The 19,089-nt window shown below is 40.9% G+C and overlaps 1 protein-coding gene across 4 annotated transcripts; it reads left to right on the top strand.

Annotated features, from left to right (window-relative positions):
• The first annotated feature begins 16 nt into the window (after positions 1–16).
• CCNDBP1 (cyclin D1 binding protein 1) lies at positions 17–17,082 on the top strand. Of its 4 annotated transcripts, XM_060005105.1 has the most exons (13): positions 17–198; positions 367–426; positions 720–799; positions 2,458–2,553; positions 3,490–3,571; positions 4,514–4,610; positions 4,774–4,841; positions 5,426–5,502; positions 5,847–6,127; positions 7,260–7,320; positions 8,296–8,380; positions 16,433–16,479; positions 16,735–17,082. In XM_060005105.1, the coding sequence occupies exons 1-12, from the start codon at positions 90–92 to the stop codon at positions 16,468–16,470; spliced, it is 1,134 nt and encodes a 377-aa protein (XP_059861088.1). In that variant the 5' UTR covers positions 17–89; the 3' UTR covers positions 16,471–16,479; positions 16,735–17,082. The 4 variants fall into 4 exon arrangements, with proteins under 4 accessions (XP_059861088.1, XP_059861087.1, XP_059861090.1 ...); XM_060005104.1 differs by lacking the exon at positions 8,296–8,380; XM_060005107.1 differs by lacking the exons at positions 2,458–2,553; positions 8,296–8,380.
• Positions 17,083–19,089: the final 2,007 nt, after the last annotated feature.

Here is a 19,089-nt window from a genome sequence, read left to right on the forward strand (position 1 = left end):
GAAGCGAACCCGCGGCCCGGAAGTGGGGCGGTCACGGCAGTGCGGCTCCCGCAGCGGCTTAGGCCGCGGACTCCTCGCGTCCTGCTGAGATGGCGAGCGCGGCTGCACCTGCAGCCGCAGACTCCACCCTGCCTCCGGCTTTGGAGCAGCTCCGGCACCTAGCAGGGGAGCTGCGGTTCCTCCTTCCTGGAGTGCGGGGTGAGCTGACGTAGTGGGGACGGGCGACGGCCGGGGCGGGCTTGGGTGGGAAGGGGCGAGGCCGTGGCGGCGGCGGGGTCCGGGCGGAGGAGGTGGGGTCTGGAGGTGACTCCGCTTACCTGTGCTCTTTCTTTTGCGGCCGCCCGGTCCGCACGCCGCGCCCACTAGTCGGCGAAGCCCGGGAGACCACCAAGGAGTTTGATCGGGAAACCTTTTGGAGGAGATTCCGTGAGTGCCTCTCCTGTTGCAGGCTGCCATCTCTCATCTCTTGCAGCGTCCCTACCCCTTTCCTTCCTGCTTTCCCCTGCCCCATCCTGTCTGTGGGGATACCTCGCCTTACCCATCCTCGGCACCTCTGAGATTGAGATAGAAAACACTGATTTGGGGTTGTTTTTTTGAGACGTCTTAGCCGGCAAGGGTGGAGAGGGAACGCGTTATCTTCAAAGTCCATGCAGCCGCTGGAGCCTTATCCTTTTGGCACTAACATATTGGCTCCCGCCTCCTCCTCTATCACCTCCCAGGTGAGGCAGCTATGGCAGTGTCAAGGGCAGCCACGACTCTGACCGAAGTCTTCTCTCGACTTCCACTGCCGTCACCACAGGTGGGCTTCACTTTCCTACAGTTCTTGTGATGCCTTGTTATTCCTTAGGAATCCTCTCATTTTCTTTCCACGTTTTACATTGAAAGCAGGGGATTTAATTTCCTCATCTGTCAAGTAAGATGGTGGTTCTCACATTACAGGATTGTTCTGAAGATCAAATTGCCAAATGCAGTAGCTGTCATGGGGTGGGCAACTCTTCTAAATATTGGTTCATTCTGAAGTTCATCCTGGTTATTTCCCTTATGATAATTTTTTTTAAAAAGCACTTGCTATTTGCTAGGTGTTTTCACATACATGATCCCCATCTGACAGATGAGTAAGCAGGCTCAGACGCTCAGGTTAAGGTGGATAAGTAGTGGAGCTAGGATTTAAATTAGGTTCTATCTAATGTCTAAGCTACACCTTTTTTGTTATATTACATAATACTCTTTTACATTGAATTATTTTTTACATTAGTAATAATGTAGACAGTATAAAATTCAAAAGATATCAAAGTTAAATGTGCTAAAAAGTTTATATCTCCTGTCCCTTGTTCCTTTTGTATTATTCCATATACATGCTGTGCATGTACACACTTACGTATATATACCTGCTTCTTTTTACACAAACGATAGGATACCATAAACACTTTTCTGGACCTTTTTAAAAAAAACTAACAACATAGCTTGCAAATTGATTTTTGGGAGCATATATAAAGTTGCTTAGTTTTTTGTAATGGCAGCATGGTATTCAACAGAGTGGACATAACCATAATTTATCTAACCAGTACTGTGTGGACATTTAAGTTGTTTCCAGTTTGTAACTATTATATTATAAATAGTGCTGTGGTAGATTGCCTAATACAGTCTTTGTGTATATCTATATATCGGTAAAAATTCCCAGAAGTGGAATTGCTAGAACAAAGACTCTGTGCTTTATTATAAAACTTTATTATAAAATACTTGAAAGTAAATGTTGTTGGCTGTGGCCAGGTATGCTCTATGCTCAGTTTTTCTAGAGCTAGGTATACTTAATTTGGGAGTAAGTTTGTTTCAAAATGACATATTCATTGCCTTATTTTATTTTCATAGTCAATACTTTCATTCTCTTTCTCAATTATATATCTAGATGTTTTGAAATGAAAAAATCTTCTCTTGCTGCACCTACAGTAGTAAACTCTCTCCACTTACATACCTCAGAGATCTGAGATGAGGAAACAAGAGAATTGTATGAAAGTACTTTAAAAGTTTGTTGAAGAAAGTCAATCTTTATTTCAAAGGGAGTAGTAATGTTACCTTATTTTTCTTATGTGCTGACTCCTTTCTTCCAAATACACTTAGGACTTGTGGCTAAAATTCACAGCTAGTAAGATACCATGAGGAGCAAGAATAGAACTATTTTTCTGTACATGCTCAGGACAGTGGTTTTTTACTCATTGATGAAAAATTAGAATATGGTTTTATTTGAATTATATATATTTGAATCACAATTGCTTTCTTAGGATCTCAGCACATTAGTTCTATTAAAGAATGTTTGGGGGTTTTTTTGTTTTGCTTCATTTTAATTCCAGTTCTTATGGCTTGGTATTTTTATGAAATTATATGTTTGAATGTTGAAACAATGTCAAATTGGCATAAAAGTTTCTAAGTGCTCTCAGTCATTGTATTTATCCATCCCAGACTGGTAACAGACCATTTATGGACTGGCATCAATCTGTGGACCACATTTTGCATAATGCTGGCTTAGAATTGAGCAGAGAAGTGAGGACAAAGAAGGTAAGAGAAAGCCAGTGACTGCTTCGAAGAAAAATAGTCAACATTGAGCATTGTAGAGTCCATGCTAATTACTTTTAGATATACTGAGATTCTGTTAGAAAGAGACAGAGACACACACAGAGGCAGAGAGACAGACAACTGGTTAATGGCCTAAGATAGAGTTGGCAAACTTTTTCTGTAAAGGGCCAGATAGTATACATTTTAGGCTTTGCAGACCTCAACTCTGCCCCTGTAGTGTGAACACAGCTGTAGACAATATGTAAACCAAGAGTGTTGGGACTTCCCTGGTGGTGCAGTGGTTAAGAATCCGCCTACCAATGCAGGTTCGAGCCCTGGTCCGGGAAGATCCCACATGCCACGGAGCAACTAAGCCCGTGCGCCACAACTACTGAGCCTGCGAACCTAGAGCCCGTGCTCCGCAACAAGAGAAGCCACCGCAATGAGAAGCCCACTCACCACAATGAAGAGTAGCCCCCGCTCGCCACAACTAGAGAAAACCTGCACGCAGCAATGAAGACCCAATGTAGCCAAAAAAAAAAAAAAAAAAAAATGTGGCTGTGTCCCAGTAACACTTTATTTACAAAACCTGGCATTGGGCCTGACTGGGCCCTTGGGCCCTAGTTTGCCAACTCCTGGTCTAAGGTATGGTGAATACCTCAAAACAGATCACAAATATCTTGGGATATAGAGTATCAGGAATAAGTTTTTCCTGCTGTTTCTTCATGTCTTAATCAGTTGTCTGCTCAGTATCTGGTATCCAGCTAACTCCTCTCTGGTATGTTATGAGAATAGCACAGGGCCTAACGCATAATAAGACTTCAGAAAATGTTTGATGATGCTGTACAGATGTCTGCTCTCTTCCACAGTAGATGGGTTGACCACATTGATCTAATCCATTTCCTTTTTTCTTTCTGAAATTGGCTTATCACCTCATAGGAAACCCAGAAGTTCTCTGAACAAGTCCATGCTTCCATCAAGGCAATTATTGCAGTATACTATTCGCTTCCCAAGGATCAGGGTAAGCCACTCCATACACGTAAGCATTCAGTTTATGGAATAGATCTTTGCTACTATGACAGCTTCTATCCTGAAACTTCTACCTTTTCCTCATTTTGAGCATGTAATGTAACTTTCTCCCATAAAGTGCAGTCAAAGGTAGTTACGTAATATATGTGACCTCCATAAGTAAGCCTTTGTGCTAAGGTTCAGATACTGTGTTCCCATCTCCCCTGCCTTGCCTGACTCTTTTTTTTTTTTTTAATAAATTTATTTTATTTATTTATTTTTGGCTGCATTGGGTCTTTGTTGCTGAGCGCGGGCTTTCTCTACCTGCAGCGAGCGGGGGCCACTCCTCGTTACGGTGCATGGGCTTCTCATTGCGGTGGCTTCTCTTTTTGTGAAGCACAGGCTCTAGGCATGCGGGCTTCAGTAATTGTGGCTCACGGGCTCTAGAGCATAGGTTCAGTAGTTGTGGCACACGGGCTTAGTTGCTCCGTGGCACGTGGGATCTTCCCGGACCAGGGTTCGAACCTGTGTCCCCTGCGCTGGCAGGCAGCTTCTTAACCACTGTGCCACCAGGGAAGCCCTTGCTTGACTCTTAACATTTTTAATTCTCCCTGGCTCCTCCCTCTCTCTAACATTATAACTGCCACAGATGCTGGTTGGATATCAGCCCCATCCCCAGGCCCAGGCAGTCCCCAGGCTCCTCCACCCATATTACATCACATGCTGTTCCTGAGCTCCCTTATAGGTTAAGTGGCCTCCAGCCCTGCTTGTATATTCATGCCTTGATTATAATCATGCTATAATTATAAATGAGTACATGTCTCATGGATCTTCAGGGCTACTCATGTGGTTTAAATTTAAAGTGTTTTATCCACAGTTGTCAGGAAGCCACTGGTTTTTTTAAAATTTATTTTTGGTGACGACCAGGCTGCTTAGTCTTTGGGTTTGGCTACAGGAATCACCCTGCGAAAGCTGGTACGGAGTGCTACTCTGGACATCGTGGATGGCATGGCTCAGCTTGTGGAAGTGCTTTATATCACTCCAACTCAGAGGTAGTGATGCCACAGTTGGGGTTATTGGTTAATGGGGTTCCTTGCTTCTGGGAGGGGGGAAAAACTCATTTTAACAGCAAAGTTACTGATAACTGACCAGCAGAAAGGACCTTTTAGGAAACAGGAACCTAGGTTATTGATACATCCTTATTCCTTTCTGCAGCCCGGAGAACCTTATTTCCTACAACAGTGTCTGGGAGGCGTGCCAGCAGGTGCCTCGGATCCCAAGAGGTGGGTGAGAGTGCAAAGTGGACATCGACTCTGCTGGCCAAAGCAGATAGACCTCTCATATCTAGCTGCCATTTTTGTAGTATATATGTATTTTTACTTAGATAAAGAGCTTAGTGAAATAGATCTGGTTTATCACCAACATGAAAAGACAGGTATTAATACTTTTTGCCAGTCTTTTTAGTTCTCATAACTTCTAAATTCAAACACTCTCTGGCTGTGGCTCTGTCTCTTGTTGAAAGACATGGTTTCCTCTTCTGGTCCTGCCCCAGGGGCAGTATTTTGAGGACACTGAAACAGTTATGAGGTAGAGCCTGCTAGGCCAAAAGCAGTGGTCATCCAAGAGGACCATGATGAGAAACATCATATGACCATTTTATTTCTTCCTGTGGTGAATGACAAAAAACTTTTCAGCCCCTGTCTGAGTACCCAGAGGATGTATGTGAGAAGAATTTTACATTAAACTGCTGCCCTTGTTGACTGTCCTTGGCACTCTTTTCAAATGGGAACATTGTTGCTTTTTGCAGACTTAAGAGAATTGTTGGGTTTCTTCTCTAATTGTAGTACTTCCAATTCTTCACTCATAGATAACAAAGCTGCAGCCCTTTCAGTGCTGACAAAGAGTGTGGATCTTGTGAAGGATGCACATGAGGAAATGGAGCAGGTGAGGGGACCTCTGTCTTTGATGGTCATCAGAAGGCAACTCTGTGTCTAGATGAGGATCGGTTATAAAGAGAGAAGATGTGCTGAGCGTCGACCAAATAGGTCCCATCCTCACTCCTGTCCTCCATCTCCTATCTCCCACCCCGTGCTGGTGTGTGATTTAGTACCATTCCCCTCTGTTCCACTGCTGCACTAGGAGAGTCAGAAGAGGGTTTATGAAGTAATTCAACTCTGTAGCCATTAGGGAAGTAGCAGGCTAAAGTTTGGGGACAACTCGGACATGATGCTGAAAGTACAACACCTTTTTATTTTTTTGGCATTCACATGTATCATGGCGTGCCTTAGGCTGTGGAAGAATGTGACCCTTACTATGGCCTCTTGAGTGACATTGAGGAGGACAACTCTGACAACCACGGTGATGAGGAGGATATATTGGGATGTCCAAGCAATCGGGACTCGTATTGGTCAGAGGAAGATCAGGAGCTCATAATCCCATGCCTTGCACTGGTGAGAGCATCCAAAGCCTGCCTGAAGAAAATCCGGCTCTCAGTGGCAGAGAATGGGAAGAAGGATCAGGTGGCTCAGCTGGATGACATTGTGGACATTTCTGATGAGATCAGCCCTAGGTAAGCGTGATCTCCACTCAAAACCTCTGAGCAGCAGCATTCTGATGTCAACTTGTGCCGTCAACCCAAGGTTTTTCCCCACCTTTTTATTTTGAAAATTTTCAAACCTACAGGAAGGTTGAAAAAGTATTGCAGTGAGTACCTATACCTCCATCTAGATTCACCTATTGTTCACAATTTTTTCTCTATTGGTTTATTTCTTTATAATTAGAGGTAGCTTTTTAAAAATTGAAGTAGATGTGCCATTTTTATCCCTGAACCATTTGAGAGTAAGTTGCAGACTTTAATGACATTTCACCCCTAAATATTTCAGTGTGTATCTCCTAAGAACAAACATTCTTACTCTTAGTATTACATTTAAAAAATTTATAATAATGTTATCTAATATTCAGATTTCCCCAGTTGTCTCTACAATGTCTTTTATAGCTTTTTTTTTTAATTCAGGGTTCCGTCAAGGTGTCATACCACATTTGGTTGTCTTCTCTTTGGTGTCTTGCAACTACAACAGTCCCTGTCCTTTTTAGCTTCTTTTGACATTGACTATTTTTTTTTAATGTATTTTTTTAACATTGACATTTTTAAAGAATCCGGGTCAGTTGCCATGTAGAATATCCAACAATCTGGATTTATGTGATTGTTTTCTCATAATTATATTCAGGTTAAACACTTTTTGGCAAGAATATCACATAGTTGAGTGTTTTGTGCTTTTCATTGTATCATATCATATCGGGGAGGCACATGGTGTTAGTTTGTCCCATTATTGGTGGTATAGTAATAACTTGATTGCTTGGTTAAAGTGGTGCCCACTTTAGTGGCATTCAGGGATGAACCCTGCCTGTGTTAGTTATTAAATTTATGGTTTCAGATCCTCACATTTTTAACTAAATTAATTATGTCCCATCCTACTGGTCAAGGGAGGTTTTCCCCCCAGCTTCCTAGTGAAACAGGGTATGTATGTATTCCGTAAATACCAGTTGAATTGGTTATTTATTGGTTGCCCAATTTAAGGAACTGATACGCATTTCTGGGAGTCATTTTTTCACTAGTCACATCCTTACTTGTGTACTGGAGACCACCTAGCTGAGCTTTCTTCCTTCTTTGTTAATGGTTATTTTTGCTTTCTCCCCTTAAGTGTGGATGATTTGGCTCTGAGCATATACCCACCCGTGTGCCATCCGACTGTGCGAATCAATGTAAGTACCGGCTTTGAGGGAATAACTACAGACCTAATAGGTAGAATTTCAGTAATCACTAGTATTTCCTTTAAGCTATAGGGAATATGTTTATTTGTTACACTTGGATGCAAGTACAACAGTAATGTCACGATGTGTTTGTGCTTGATCTTTATCAAGCTGAATTTGAATTCTAATAGCCACGAGCTCTGGTAGTACTCTCTTCCATAACCACTTGGGTAATCATTTAGAAAAACCCAAAGACCGTGGAAAATCCTGCTTTGAAAAGAAAGTCTTAATTACTACAGTGTTTTAGGATTCTTTCAACCTAAAGTCACAAGTTTCTAATTTCCTATATAGGCCAAAATAGGTGTTTCAGAAACATACTCTGTTTTAATATCAACACATTGTGTAATTTAACCACAAGGGATAAGCTCTTTATAAAAATCTGATTTTATTGTATTCTTTCAAGTCCTGGGTCCTGTGCTAGAGTTCTATTCTCTTATTTTTATAAACTTCAAGTTCTTATGTCTCATTTTATTGGAAAGAGAAGCAAAACTGCCAGTGGCTTATATTTTACCATCAGATGTATCAATCCTAATAATATTTGGTAAATTCGACAGTGGAAATTAGAGTGATCAAATGTATCTTCACAATGTGCAAACACCTTGGAGTACAATAGGATCCTTTTGGGCATTAACTTTTTTTTTTTCCACATACACTTTTTTAAAAGTTGACTTCATAAGAAATAAACATCTTTAGCAATATGCCTTGTCAGTTACCCCAAATAAAATTTTAAGGAATGCACAGTGTATTGGAAGCATACATACATCCTCATGTTATCTTGTTATTGATATTCCTAAAATTCTGTAAGTAAATTAAAAAAAAAAAAAATCCACGGGCTTCCTGATGGTGCAGTGGTTAAGAATCCACCTGCCAGAAGTCGGAGGAAGATGGCGGAAGAGTAAGACGTGGAGATCACCTTCTTCCCCACAGATACACCAGAAATACATCTACACGTGGAACAACTCCTACAGAACACCTACTGAATGCTGGCAGAAGACCTCAGACCTCCCCAAAGGCAAGAAACACCCCACGTACCTGGGTAGGGCAAAAGAAAAAAGAATAAACAGAGACAAAAGAATAGGGATGGGACCTGCACCAGTGGGAGGGAGCCGTAAAGGAGGAAAGGTTTCCACACACTAGAAGCCCCTTCGCGGATGGAGACTGCGGGTGGCAGAGGCGGGGAGCTTCGGAGCCACGGAGGAGAGCGCAGCAACAGGGGTGCGGAGGGCAAAGCAGAGAGATTCCCGCACAGAGGATCGGTGCCGACTGGCACTCACCAGCCCGAGAGGCTTCTCTGCTCACCTGCCGGGTTGGGCGGGGCTGGGAGCTGAGGCTTGGGCTTCGGTCAGATCTCAGGGAGAGGAGTGGGGGCGTGAGCACAGCCTGAAGGGGTCAGTGCACCACAGCTGGCCAGGAGGGAGTCTGGGGAAAACTCTGGACCTGCCGAAGAGGCAAGAGACTTTTTCCTCCCTCTTTGTTTCCTGGTGCGTGAGGAGAGGGGATTACCAGCGCTGCTTAAAGGAGCTCCAGAGACAGGTGAGAGCCACGGCTATCAGCAGGGACCCCAAAGACGGGCATGAGATGCTAAGGCTGCTGCTGCCGCCACCAAGAAGCCTGTGTGCAAGCACAGGTCACTCTCCACACCTCCCTTCCGGGGAGGCTGTGCAGCCCGCCACTGCCAGGGTGCCGGGATCCAGGGACAACTTCCCCGGGAGAACGTACGGTGCGCCTCAGGCTGGTACAACGTCACGCCGGCCTCTGCCGCCTCAGGGTCGCCCTGCATCCGTACCCCTCCCTCCCCCCGGCCTGAGTGAGCCGGAGCCCCCGAATCAGCGGCTCCTTTAACCCTGTCCTGTCTGAGCAAAGAACAGACGCCCTCCAGGGACCTACACGCAGAGGCGGGGCCAAATCCAAAGCTGAGCCCCGGTAGCTGTGCGAACAAAGAAGAGAAAGGGAAATCTCTCCCAGCAGCCTCAGGAGCAGCGGATTAAATCTCCGCAATCAACTCGATGTACCCTGCATCTGTGGAATACATGAATAGACAACGAATCATCCCAAATTGAGGAGGTGGACTTTGAGAGCAAGATTTATTATTTTTTCCCCTTTTCCTCTTTTTCTGAGTGTGTATGTGTATGCTTCTGTGTGAGATTTTGTCTGTATAGCTTTGCTTTCACCATTTGTCCTAGGGTTCTATCCGTCCGGTTTTTTTTGTTTGTATTGTTACTTTTTAAAAAAAATTTTTTTCTTAATTATTTTTTATTTTAATTATTTTATTTTATCTTTATTTTATTTTACCGTCTTTCTTTCTTTTTCTTTCTTTCTTTCTTTTCTTTTCTTTTCTCTTCTTTCTTACCTTTTCTCCCTTTTATTCTGAGCCATGTGGATGACAGGCTCTTGGTCCTTCAGCCAGCAGTCAGTGCTGTGCCTCCGAGGTGGGAGAGCCAATTTCAGGACACTGGTCCACAAGAGACCTCCCAGCTCCACATAATATCAAACGGCAAAAATCTCCCAGAGATCTCCATCTCAACACCAGCACCCAGCTTCACTCAACGACCAGCAAGCTACAGTGCTGGACACCCTATGCCAAACAACTAGCAAACAGGAACACAACCCCACCCATTAGCAGAGAGGCTGCCTAAAATCATAATAAGTCCACAGACACCCCAAAACACACCACCAGACGTGGACCTGCCCACCAGAAACGCAAGATCTAGCCTCATCCACCAGAACACAGGCAGTAGTCCCCTCCACCAGGAAGCATACACAAGCCACTGAACCAACTTTAGCCACTGGGGACAGACACCAAAAACAATGGGAACTATGAACCTGCAGCCTGCAGAAAGGAGACCCCAAACACAGTAAGATAAGCAAAATGAGAAGACAGAAAAACAAACAGCAGATGAAGGAGCAAGATAAAAACCCACCAGACCTAACAAATGAAGAGGAAATAGGCAGTCTACCTGAAAAAGAATTCAGAATAATGATAGTAAAAATGATCCACAATCTTGGAAATAGAATAGAGAAAATGCAAGAAACATTCAACAAGGACCTACAAGAAGTAAAGATGAAACAAGCAACGATGAACAACACAATAAATGAAATGAAAAATACTCTAGATGGGATCAATAGCAGAATAACTGAGGCAGAAGAACGGATAAGTGACCTAGAAGATAAAATAGTGGAAATAACTACTGCAGAGCAGAATAAAGAAAAAAGAATGAAAAGAACTGAGGACAGTCTCAGAGACCTCTGGGACAACATTAAATGCACCAACATTCGAATTATAGGGGTTCCAGAAGAAGAAGAGAAAAAGAAAGGGACTGAGAAAATATTTGAAGAGATTATAGTTGAAAACTTCCCTAATATGGGAAAGGAAATAGTTAATCAAGTCCAGAAAGCACAGAGAGTCCCACACAGGATAAATCCAAGGAGAAATACGCCAAGACACATATTAATCAAACTGTCAAAAATTAAATACAAAGAAAACATATTAAAAGCAGTAAGGGAAAATAAATAACACACAAGGGAATCCCCATAAGGTTAACAGCTGAACTTTCAGCAGAAACTCTGCAAGCCAGAAGGGACTGGCAGGAAATATTTAAAGTGATGAAGTAGAAAAACCTGCAACCAAGATTACTCTACCCAGCAAGGATCTCATTCAGATTTGATGGAGAAATTAAAACCTTTACAGAGAAGCAAAAGCTGAGAGAGTTCACCACCACCAAACCAGCTTTACAACAAATGCTAAAGGAACTTCTCTATGCAAGAAACACAAGAGAAGGAAAAGACCTACAATAACAAACCCAAAACAATTAAGAAAATGGGAATAGGAACATACATATCGATAATTACCTTAAATGTAAATGGAGTAAATGCTCCTACCAAAAGACACAGATTGGCTAAATGTATACAAAAACAAGACCATATATATGCTGTCTACAAGAGACTCACTTCAGACCTAGGGACACATACAGACTGAAAGTAAGGGGATGGAAAAAGATATCCCATGCAAATGGAAACCAAAAGAAAGCTGGAGTAGCAATTCTCGTATCAGACAAAATAGACTTTAAAACAAAGACTATTATAAGAGAGAAAGAAGGACAGTACATAATGATCAAGGGATCGAGCCAAGAAGAAGATATAACAATTGTAAATATTTATGCACCCAACATAGGAGCACCTCAATACATAAGGCAAATACTAACAGCCATAAAAGGGGAAATCGACAGTAACACATTCATAGTAGGGGACTTTAACACCCCACTTTCACCAATGGACAGATCATCCAAAATGAAAGTAAATAGGAAACACAAACTTTAAATGATACATTAAACAAGATGGACTTAATTGATATTTATAGGACATTCCATCCAAAAACAACAGAATACATGTTTTTCTCAAGTACTCATGGAACGTTCTCCAGAATAGATAATATCTTGGGTCACAAATCAACCCTTGGTAAATTTAAGAAAATTGAAATTGTATCAAGTATCTTTTCCGACCACAATGCCATGAGACTAGATATCAATTACAGGAAAAGAACTGTAAAAAATACAAACACATGGAGGCTGAACAATACACTACTTAATAACGAAGTGATCACTGAAGAAATCAAAGAGGAAATCAAAAAATACCTAGAAACAAATGACAATGGAGACACGACGACCCAAAACCTATGGGATGCAGCAAAAGCAGTTCGAAGAGGGAAGTTTATAGCAATACAATCCTACCTTAAGAAACAGGAAACATCTCGAATAAACAACCTAACCTTGCACCTAAAGCAATTAGAGAAAGAAGAACAAAAAACCCCCAAAGTTAGCAGAAGGAAAGAAATCATAAAGATCAGATCAGAAATAAATGAAAAAGAAATGAAGGAAACAAAGCAAAGATCAATAAAACTAAAAGCTGGTTCTTTGAGAACATAAACAAAATTGATAAACCATTAGCCAGACTCATCAAGAAAAAAAGGGAGAAGACTCAAATCAATAGAGTTAGAAATGAAAAAGGAGAAGTAACAAATGACACTGCAGAAATACAAAAGATCATGAGAGATTACTACAAGCAACTCTATGCCAATAAAATGGACAACCTGGAAGAAATGGACCAATTCTTAGAAATGCACAGCCTGCCAAAACTGAATCAGGAAGAAATAGAAAATATGAACAGACCAATCACAAGCACTGAAATTGCAACTGTGATTAAAAATCTTCAACAAACAAAAGCCCAGGACCAGATGGCTTCACAGGTGAATTCTATCAAACATTTAGAGAAGAGCTAACACCTATCCTTCTCGAACTCTTCCAAAATATAGCAGAGGGAGGAACACTCCCAAACTCATTCTGGGAGGCCACCATCACCCTGATACCAAAACCAGACAAGGATGTCACAAAGAAAGAAAACTACAGGCCAGTGTCACTGATGAACATAGATGCAAGAATCCTCAACAAAATACTAGCAAACAGAATCCAACAGCACATTAAAAGGATCATAGGCCATTATAAACTGAGGTTTATCCCAGGAATGCAAGTATTCTTCAATATACACAAATCATTCAACGTGATACACCATATTAACAAATTGAAGGAGAAAAACCATATGATCATCTCAATAGATGCAGAGAAAGCTTTTGACAAAATTCAACACCCATTTATGATAAAAAACCCTGCAGAAAGTAGGAATAGAGGGAACGTTCCTCAACATAATAAAGGCCATATATGACAAACCCACAGCCAACATCGTCCTCAGTGGTGAAAAACTGAAACCATTTCCACTAAGATCAGGAACAAGACAAGGTTGCCCACTCTCACCACTCTTATTCAACATAGTTTTGGAATCAGAGAAGAAAAGGAAATAAAAGAAATCCAGATCGAATCCAAATCGAAAAAGAAGTAAAGCATGTCACTGTTTGCAGATGACATGATACTATACATAGAGAATCCTAAAGATGCTACCAGAAAACTACTAGAGCTAATCAATGAATTTGGTAAAGTAGCAGGATACAAAATTAATGCACAGAAATCTCTGGCATTCCTATATACTAATGATGAAAAATCTGAAAGTGAAATCAAGAAAACACTCCCATTTACCATTGCAACAAAAAGAATAAAATATCTATGAATAAACCTACCTAAGGAGACAAAAAACCTGTATGCAGAAAATTATAAGACACGGATGAAAGAAATTAAAGATGATACAGACAGATGGAGAGATATACCATGTTCTTGGATTGGAAGAATCAACATTGTGAAAATGACTCTACTACCCAAAGCAATCTGCAGATTCAATGCAATCCCTATCAAACTACCACTGGCATTTTTCACAGAACTAGAACAAAAAATTTCACAATTTGTATGGAAACACAAAAGACCCCGAATAGCCAAAGCAATCTTGACAACGAAAAACGAGCTGGAGGAATCAGGCTCCCTGACTTCAGGGTATACTACAAAGCTACAGTAATCAAGACAGTATGGTACTGGCACAAAAACAGAAATATAGATCAATGGAACAGGATAGAAAGCCCAGAGATAAACCCACGCACATATGGTCACCTTATCTTTGATCAAGGAGGCAGGAATGTACAGTGGAGAAAGGACAGCCTCTTCAATAAGTGGTGCCGGGAAAACTGGACAGGTACATATAAAAGTATGAGATTAGAACAATCCCTAACACCATACACAAAAATAAGCTCAAAATGGATTAAAGACCTAAATGTAAGGCCAGACACTATCAAACTCTTGGAGGAAAACACAGGCAGAACACTCTATGGCACAAATCACAGCAAGATCCTTTTTGACCCACCTCCTAGAGCAATGGAAATAAAAACAAAAATAAACAAATGGGACCTAAAGAAACTTCAAAGCTTTTGCACAGCAAAGGAAGCCATAAACAAGACCAAAAGACAACCCTCAGAATGGGAGAAGATATTTGCAAATGAAGCAACTGACAAAGGATTAATCTCCAAAATTTACAAGCAGCTCATGCAGCTCAATAACAAAAAAAACAAACAACCCAATCCAAAAATGGGCAGAAGACCTAAATAGACATTTCTCCAAAGAAGATATACAGATTGCCAACAAACACATGAAAGAATGCTCAACATCAGTAATCATTAGAGAAATGCAGATCAGAACTACAGTGAGATATCATCTCACACCAGTCAGAATGGCCATCATCAAAAAATCTAGAAACAAATGCTGGAGAGGGTGTGGAGAAAAGGGAACACTCTTGCACTGCTGGTGGGAATGTGAATTGGTACAGGCACGGTGGAGAACAGTATGGAGGTCCTTAAAAAACTACAAATAGGGGCTTTCCTGGTGTCGCAGTGGTTGAGAATCTTCCTGCTAATGCAGGGAACATGGGTTCGAGCCCTGGTCTGGGAAGATCCGACATGTCACGGAGCAACTGGGCCCATGAGCCACAACTACTGAGCCTGCGCGTCTGGAGCCTGTGCTCCGCAACAAGAGAGGCCACGATAGTGAGAGGCCCACGCATCGCGATGAAGAGTGGCCCCTGCTTGCCACAATTAGAGAAAGCCCTCCCACAGAAACGAAGACCCAACACAGCAAAAATAAATAAATTAATTAATTTATTAAAAAAACTACAAATAGAACTACCATATGACCTAGCAATCCCACTATTGGGCATATACCCTGAGAAAACCATAATTCAAAAAGAGTCATGTACCAAAATGTTCATTGCAGCTCTATTTACAATAGCCAGGAGATGGAAACAACCTAAGTGTCCATCGTTGGATGAATGGATAAAGAAGATGTGGCACATATATACAATGGAATATTACTCAGCCTTAAAAAGAAATGAAATTGAGTTATTTGTGGTGAGGTGGATGGGCCTAGAGTCTGTCAAACAGTGTGAAGTCAGAAAAAGACAAATACCGTATGCTAACACATATATATGGAATCCAAGAAAAAAAAATGTCATGAAGAACCTAGGGGTAAGACAGGAATAAAGACACAGACCTACTACTAGAGAATGGACTTGATGATATGGGGAGTGGGAAGGGTAAGCTGTGACAAAGTGAGAGGGTGCAATGGTCATATATACATTACCAAACATAAAATAGATAGGTAGTGGGAAGCAGCCGCATAGCACAGGGAAATCAGCTTGGTGCTTTGTGACCACCTGAAGCCCACGCACCTGGAGTCCATGCTCCACAACAAGAGAAGCCACTGCAGTGAGAATCCTGCGCACCACAGTGAAGAGTATCCCCCGCTCACCGCAACTAAAGAAAGCCTGTGCAGCAAGGAAGACCCAATGCAGCCAAAAAAAAAAAAAAAAAAAAAAATCCAGTTGTTTCTGCTATTATATATCCTGAGCTATCAGCAATTGGGACAAATTCAGGTTATATTCTTCCTTTTTCTGTTTTCTTTAATTAAAAAATATTTTAAATATAGAAAAACTTACAAAGATGTTATAGCTGGCTTCCCTGGTGGTGCAGTGGTTAAGAATCCGCCTGCGAATGCAGGGGACACGGGTTCAAGCCCTGGTCTGGGAACATCCCACATGCCGCAGAGCAACTAAGCCCGAGCGCCACAACTACTGAGCCTGCGCCCTAGAGCCTGCGAGCCACAACTGAGCTCACATGCCACAACTACTGAAGCCTGCGTGCCTAGAGCCCATGCTCTACAACAAGAGAAGCCACTGCAATGAGAAGACTGCACACCACAATGAAGACTAGCCCCTGCTCACCGCAACTAGAGAAAGCCGGCACAGCAACGGAAGACCCAATGCAGCCAAAAGTAAATAAATAAGTTTATTTTTTAAAAAAAGATGTTATAGCAACAGTATTAATAAGATTTTGCTAAATAGAGAAGAATCCATGATCCCACCACCCTAATCTAATCAACATTTTTGTTTTTCACTGTTTTCTCCAATGGATTTTTTATTACTTGATTATTAAGTAATAATACTTAATGACTTTTTAACAGTGACTTTTTATTACTTGAGTATTAAAATATTTTAGCTCTCCTTCCCCCCCACCCCCTATTTTTCCCTCCTTTCCTTTTTATGGTGGGGCTCAGGGTGAGTAACTTCTCTTGTTTTTTTCTAGTGTGCAAAACTTGTATCCGTTTTAAAGAAGGCACTTGAAATTACAAAGTGAGTATGAAGACTTATCCCCAAATAGCTTTTTGAGAATAAACCTATATAGCCATTCTCAACTCCCAAACCCCCATTTTGAGGAGTAGAAGGTGAGTGTAGTGTTTTCTTTCAACTTTACCTGTGGAGCAGCTGTATTTCTGCAGAGAAACTTGCCTTTTCTTACTGTAATTTTCCCTGTGCTCCCTTTTGAGGATAGGTTTTTCCTTGACAGTATAATAAATTTAACTTCTGGTTTTCCCATTCCATTTGCAGAGCAAGTCATGTGACCCCACAGCCAGAAGATAGTTGGATCCCTTTACTTATTAATGCTGTTGATCATTGCATGAACAGAATCAAGGAGCTCACTCAGCATGAAGTTGAATTATGAATTTTCAGGCTCATTTGTACTCGCCTCTCTCCCTTTCTTACTGTCGCAGCCAAGCTCTGATGTCTGCTTTTAGAATGGGGCTAGGATACTTTCTGGATCGAAAGGGAGGTCCCATCTATACTTATCAAGAGACACTATTACCAAAGTTTGTTGATTAGGCCAAACTGGCAATTATTTAAAAACCATATGAATATGATATGTTTTTCTGTGCCAGATATAAAAGATAACTATGAGTTTTTGTTCTTGAGTTGCCTCTCAGAGATTCCTGGGGAAGCTGCCTTATTCCCTATTTGCAATAACGTGTGTCGTTTCATTGTTAAAGATGTTGATAGTCTCAATAAAATGCTAACCTGCTGGTGGTTAAATGAGTACCTTTCCAAAGTCTTTTCTACCAGAAATATGTGGGTTGAGACTAACAACATTGCTTTTGTTTAGGTTTATAGGTCTAAAGATCTGATTCTGCTCAGAAATACATTTAGAAGAAAAAGACTTGACTTTTTTTTAGAGCAGATGTCTCCAGAACCCCTCTTAGTACTTCAGCATGTTATAGAATATAATTATTCTTACCAGAAGGTTCTTCTGAATATTATTCCAGTTTACTCCATGCCTCTATTGGTATTGAGCTTGTGAAAATTAATAAAGGGAAACCTTCTTTAAAATGGAGTTGAGAGGCCAGAAAGGGCGGGGGGGGGGGGGGGGGGGGGGCGGCTCTCATGCAGTACCACTCTAGGTCAATAACAGGAAGGACTGTGAGTTACAGACAGGAATGATGTATATTGCCTCTCCTAGGAGAAACTGACTACCCCAGCTACTAAGCCAGTGAGAACCCCTCATCACCCTGAATTCTTGCTTTCCTCCATGGAATTTTGTTCAGAACTCCAGCTTCCTCCTTTTTACTCCTTCATTTGTGGGACTTGCCTGTGGCTTTTACTATAGCCTGATTGACCCGAATTGCAGTTCTTTGTTATTCCTGAATAAACCCATCTTGCTGGTAAAATAATTGGCTGTTTTTTTAGGTTAACAAGCTCAGTTGTTAGGTTTGTTCACCTTATTGAACAGGGTTGTTTTCCTTATACATACTTGTATTGTTGTTCTCTATTCTGTATTACGTATCCCCAAATGTAAGTACAAAATTTTTATAAATCAAAAAATTTTAAATGTATAAGAGTTTATATAATATTAAGGGCCTCTTCAGTTAATCCTTTTGAAAAACCATCGCCAGTTAATTATATTTTTGCATCAGTCTGGAAAATCACATCTTGGAAAGCATGGTAAACCTGGAAGGTCATATCTTAGAGAGCAAGGTACACAGTGATGTATATTCTGGTGACCTGACTTGGCCTTATGTATGTACTACAGGTCTCCACACTTCTATTGCTGGTCCTTTGTCTTGTATAGATGTACTTCATCACATCTGCCCTTCTGATGTCCCCATGGTCTCTTTAGGTATAATCAGCAACAGCAGCTATCCATTTTTTTAATTCCCACCACCCTTCTTTGTTATCTTCAGTAGTTTGTTGTATTTTTTAGATTCCACATATAAGTGATATCATACAGTATTTATAGTTCTCTGTCTGACTTATTTCACTTAGCATAGTACCCTCCAAGTCCAGCAGCCATTCTTTTGAGAGACTAGTGTGTACTTGGGGTCGAAATTCCTTGAGTCAAGAGTTTTATTTTATTTTATTTTTTAAGAGTTTTAATTTACTTTTATAAAGTGCCATTCTGTACTTTTAAAAAGTGTTATAAGGAAAAGGAACTAAAATCAAACAGAGTATCAAAGCAACAAAATGTAAGCAAACAAAAAAACTTGTAACTTTGTACAAAAGGAGTCCAGTTCTTTTATCTTTCTTTATAGGTCCTATTTTCTTTATACTTAATAATTGTGTATTTCTCTACTGGACCAAATTTATGTTATTAACATCAGACTTAATTGTGGGATATTTAATATTTAATAATATTTAACTCTAATAAGGACTTATCTGTAGCTGAATCTAGAATATCATTCTGTGCTCAGGTCTCATGCTGTGTGTTTTATAACTTTCTTCAGTCATCTTTGGATCTTTAAGGATAATGATCAGGGATGGCACTGGTCAGTGTAATCTTAGGATTACCTAAAAATCATATTTTTAGCTAATATTGTCCCATTTCGTTAGAAATACAAGAATGATTTAAATGTTAGGTTCTTTTCCTTTATAAATTAATGTATGAGTGAACAGTGAATGGTTATGAAGAACCCT

The sequence above is a fragment of the Delphinus delphis genome, chromosome 2 (assembly GCF_949987515.2).
Source record: "Delphinus delphis chromosome 2, mDelDel1.2, whole genome shotgun sequence".
NCBI lineage: Eukaryota > Metazoa > Chordata > Mammalia > Artiodactyla > Delphinidae > Delphinus > Delphinus delphis.

What these genes read in the sequence shown, in the direction of transcription:
- CCNDBP1 (XM_060005104.1), top strand. Translation starts at nt 90, where the DNA reads ATGGCGAGCGCGGCTGCACCTGCAGCCGCAGACTCCACCCTGCCTCCG. An exon ending in GAGAAGTGAGGACAAAGAAG is followed by an intron (nt 2,554 to 3,489) that starts GTAAGAGAAAGC and finishes ATCACCTCATAG; the next exon opens with GAAACCCAGAAGTTCTCTGA. An exon ending in TCTGATGAGATCAGCCCTAG is followed by an intron (nt 6,128 to 7,259) that starts GTAAGCGTGATC and finishes TCTCCCCTTAAG; the next exon opens with TGTGGATGATTTGGCTCTGA.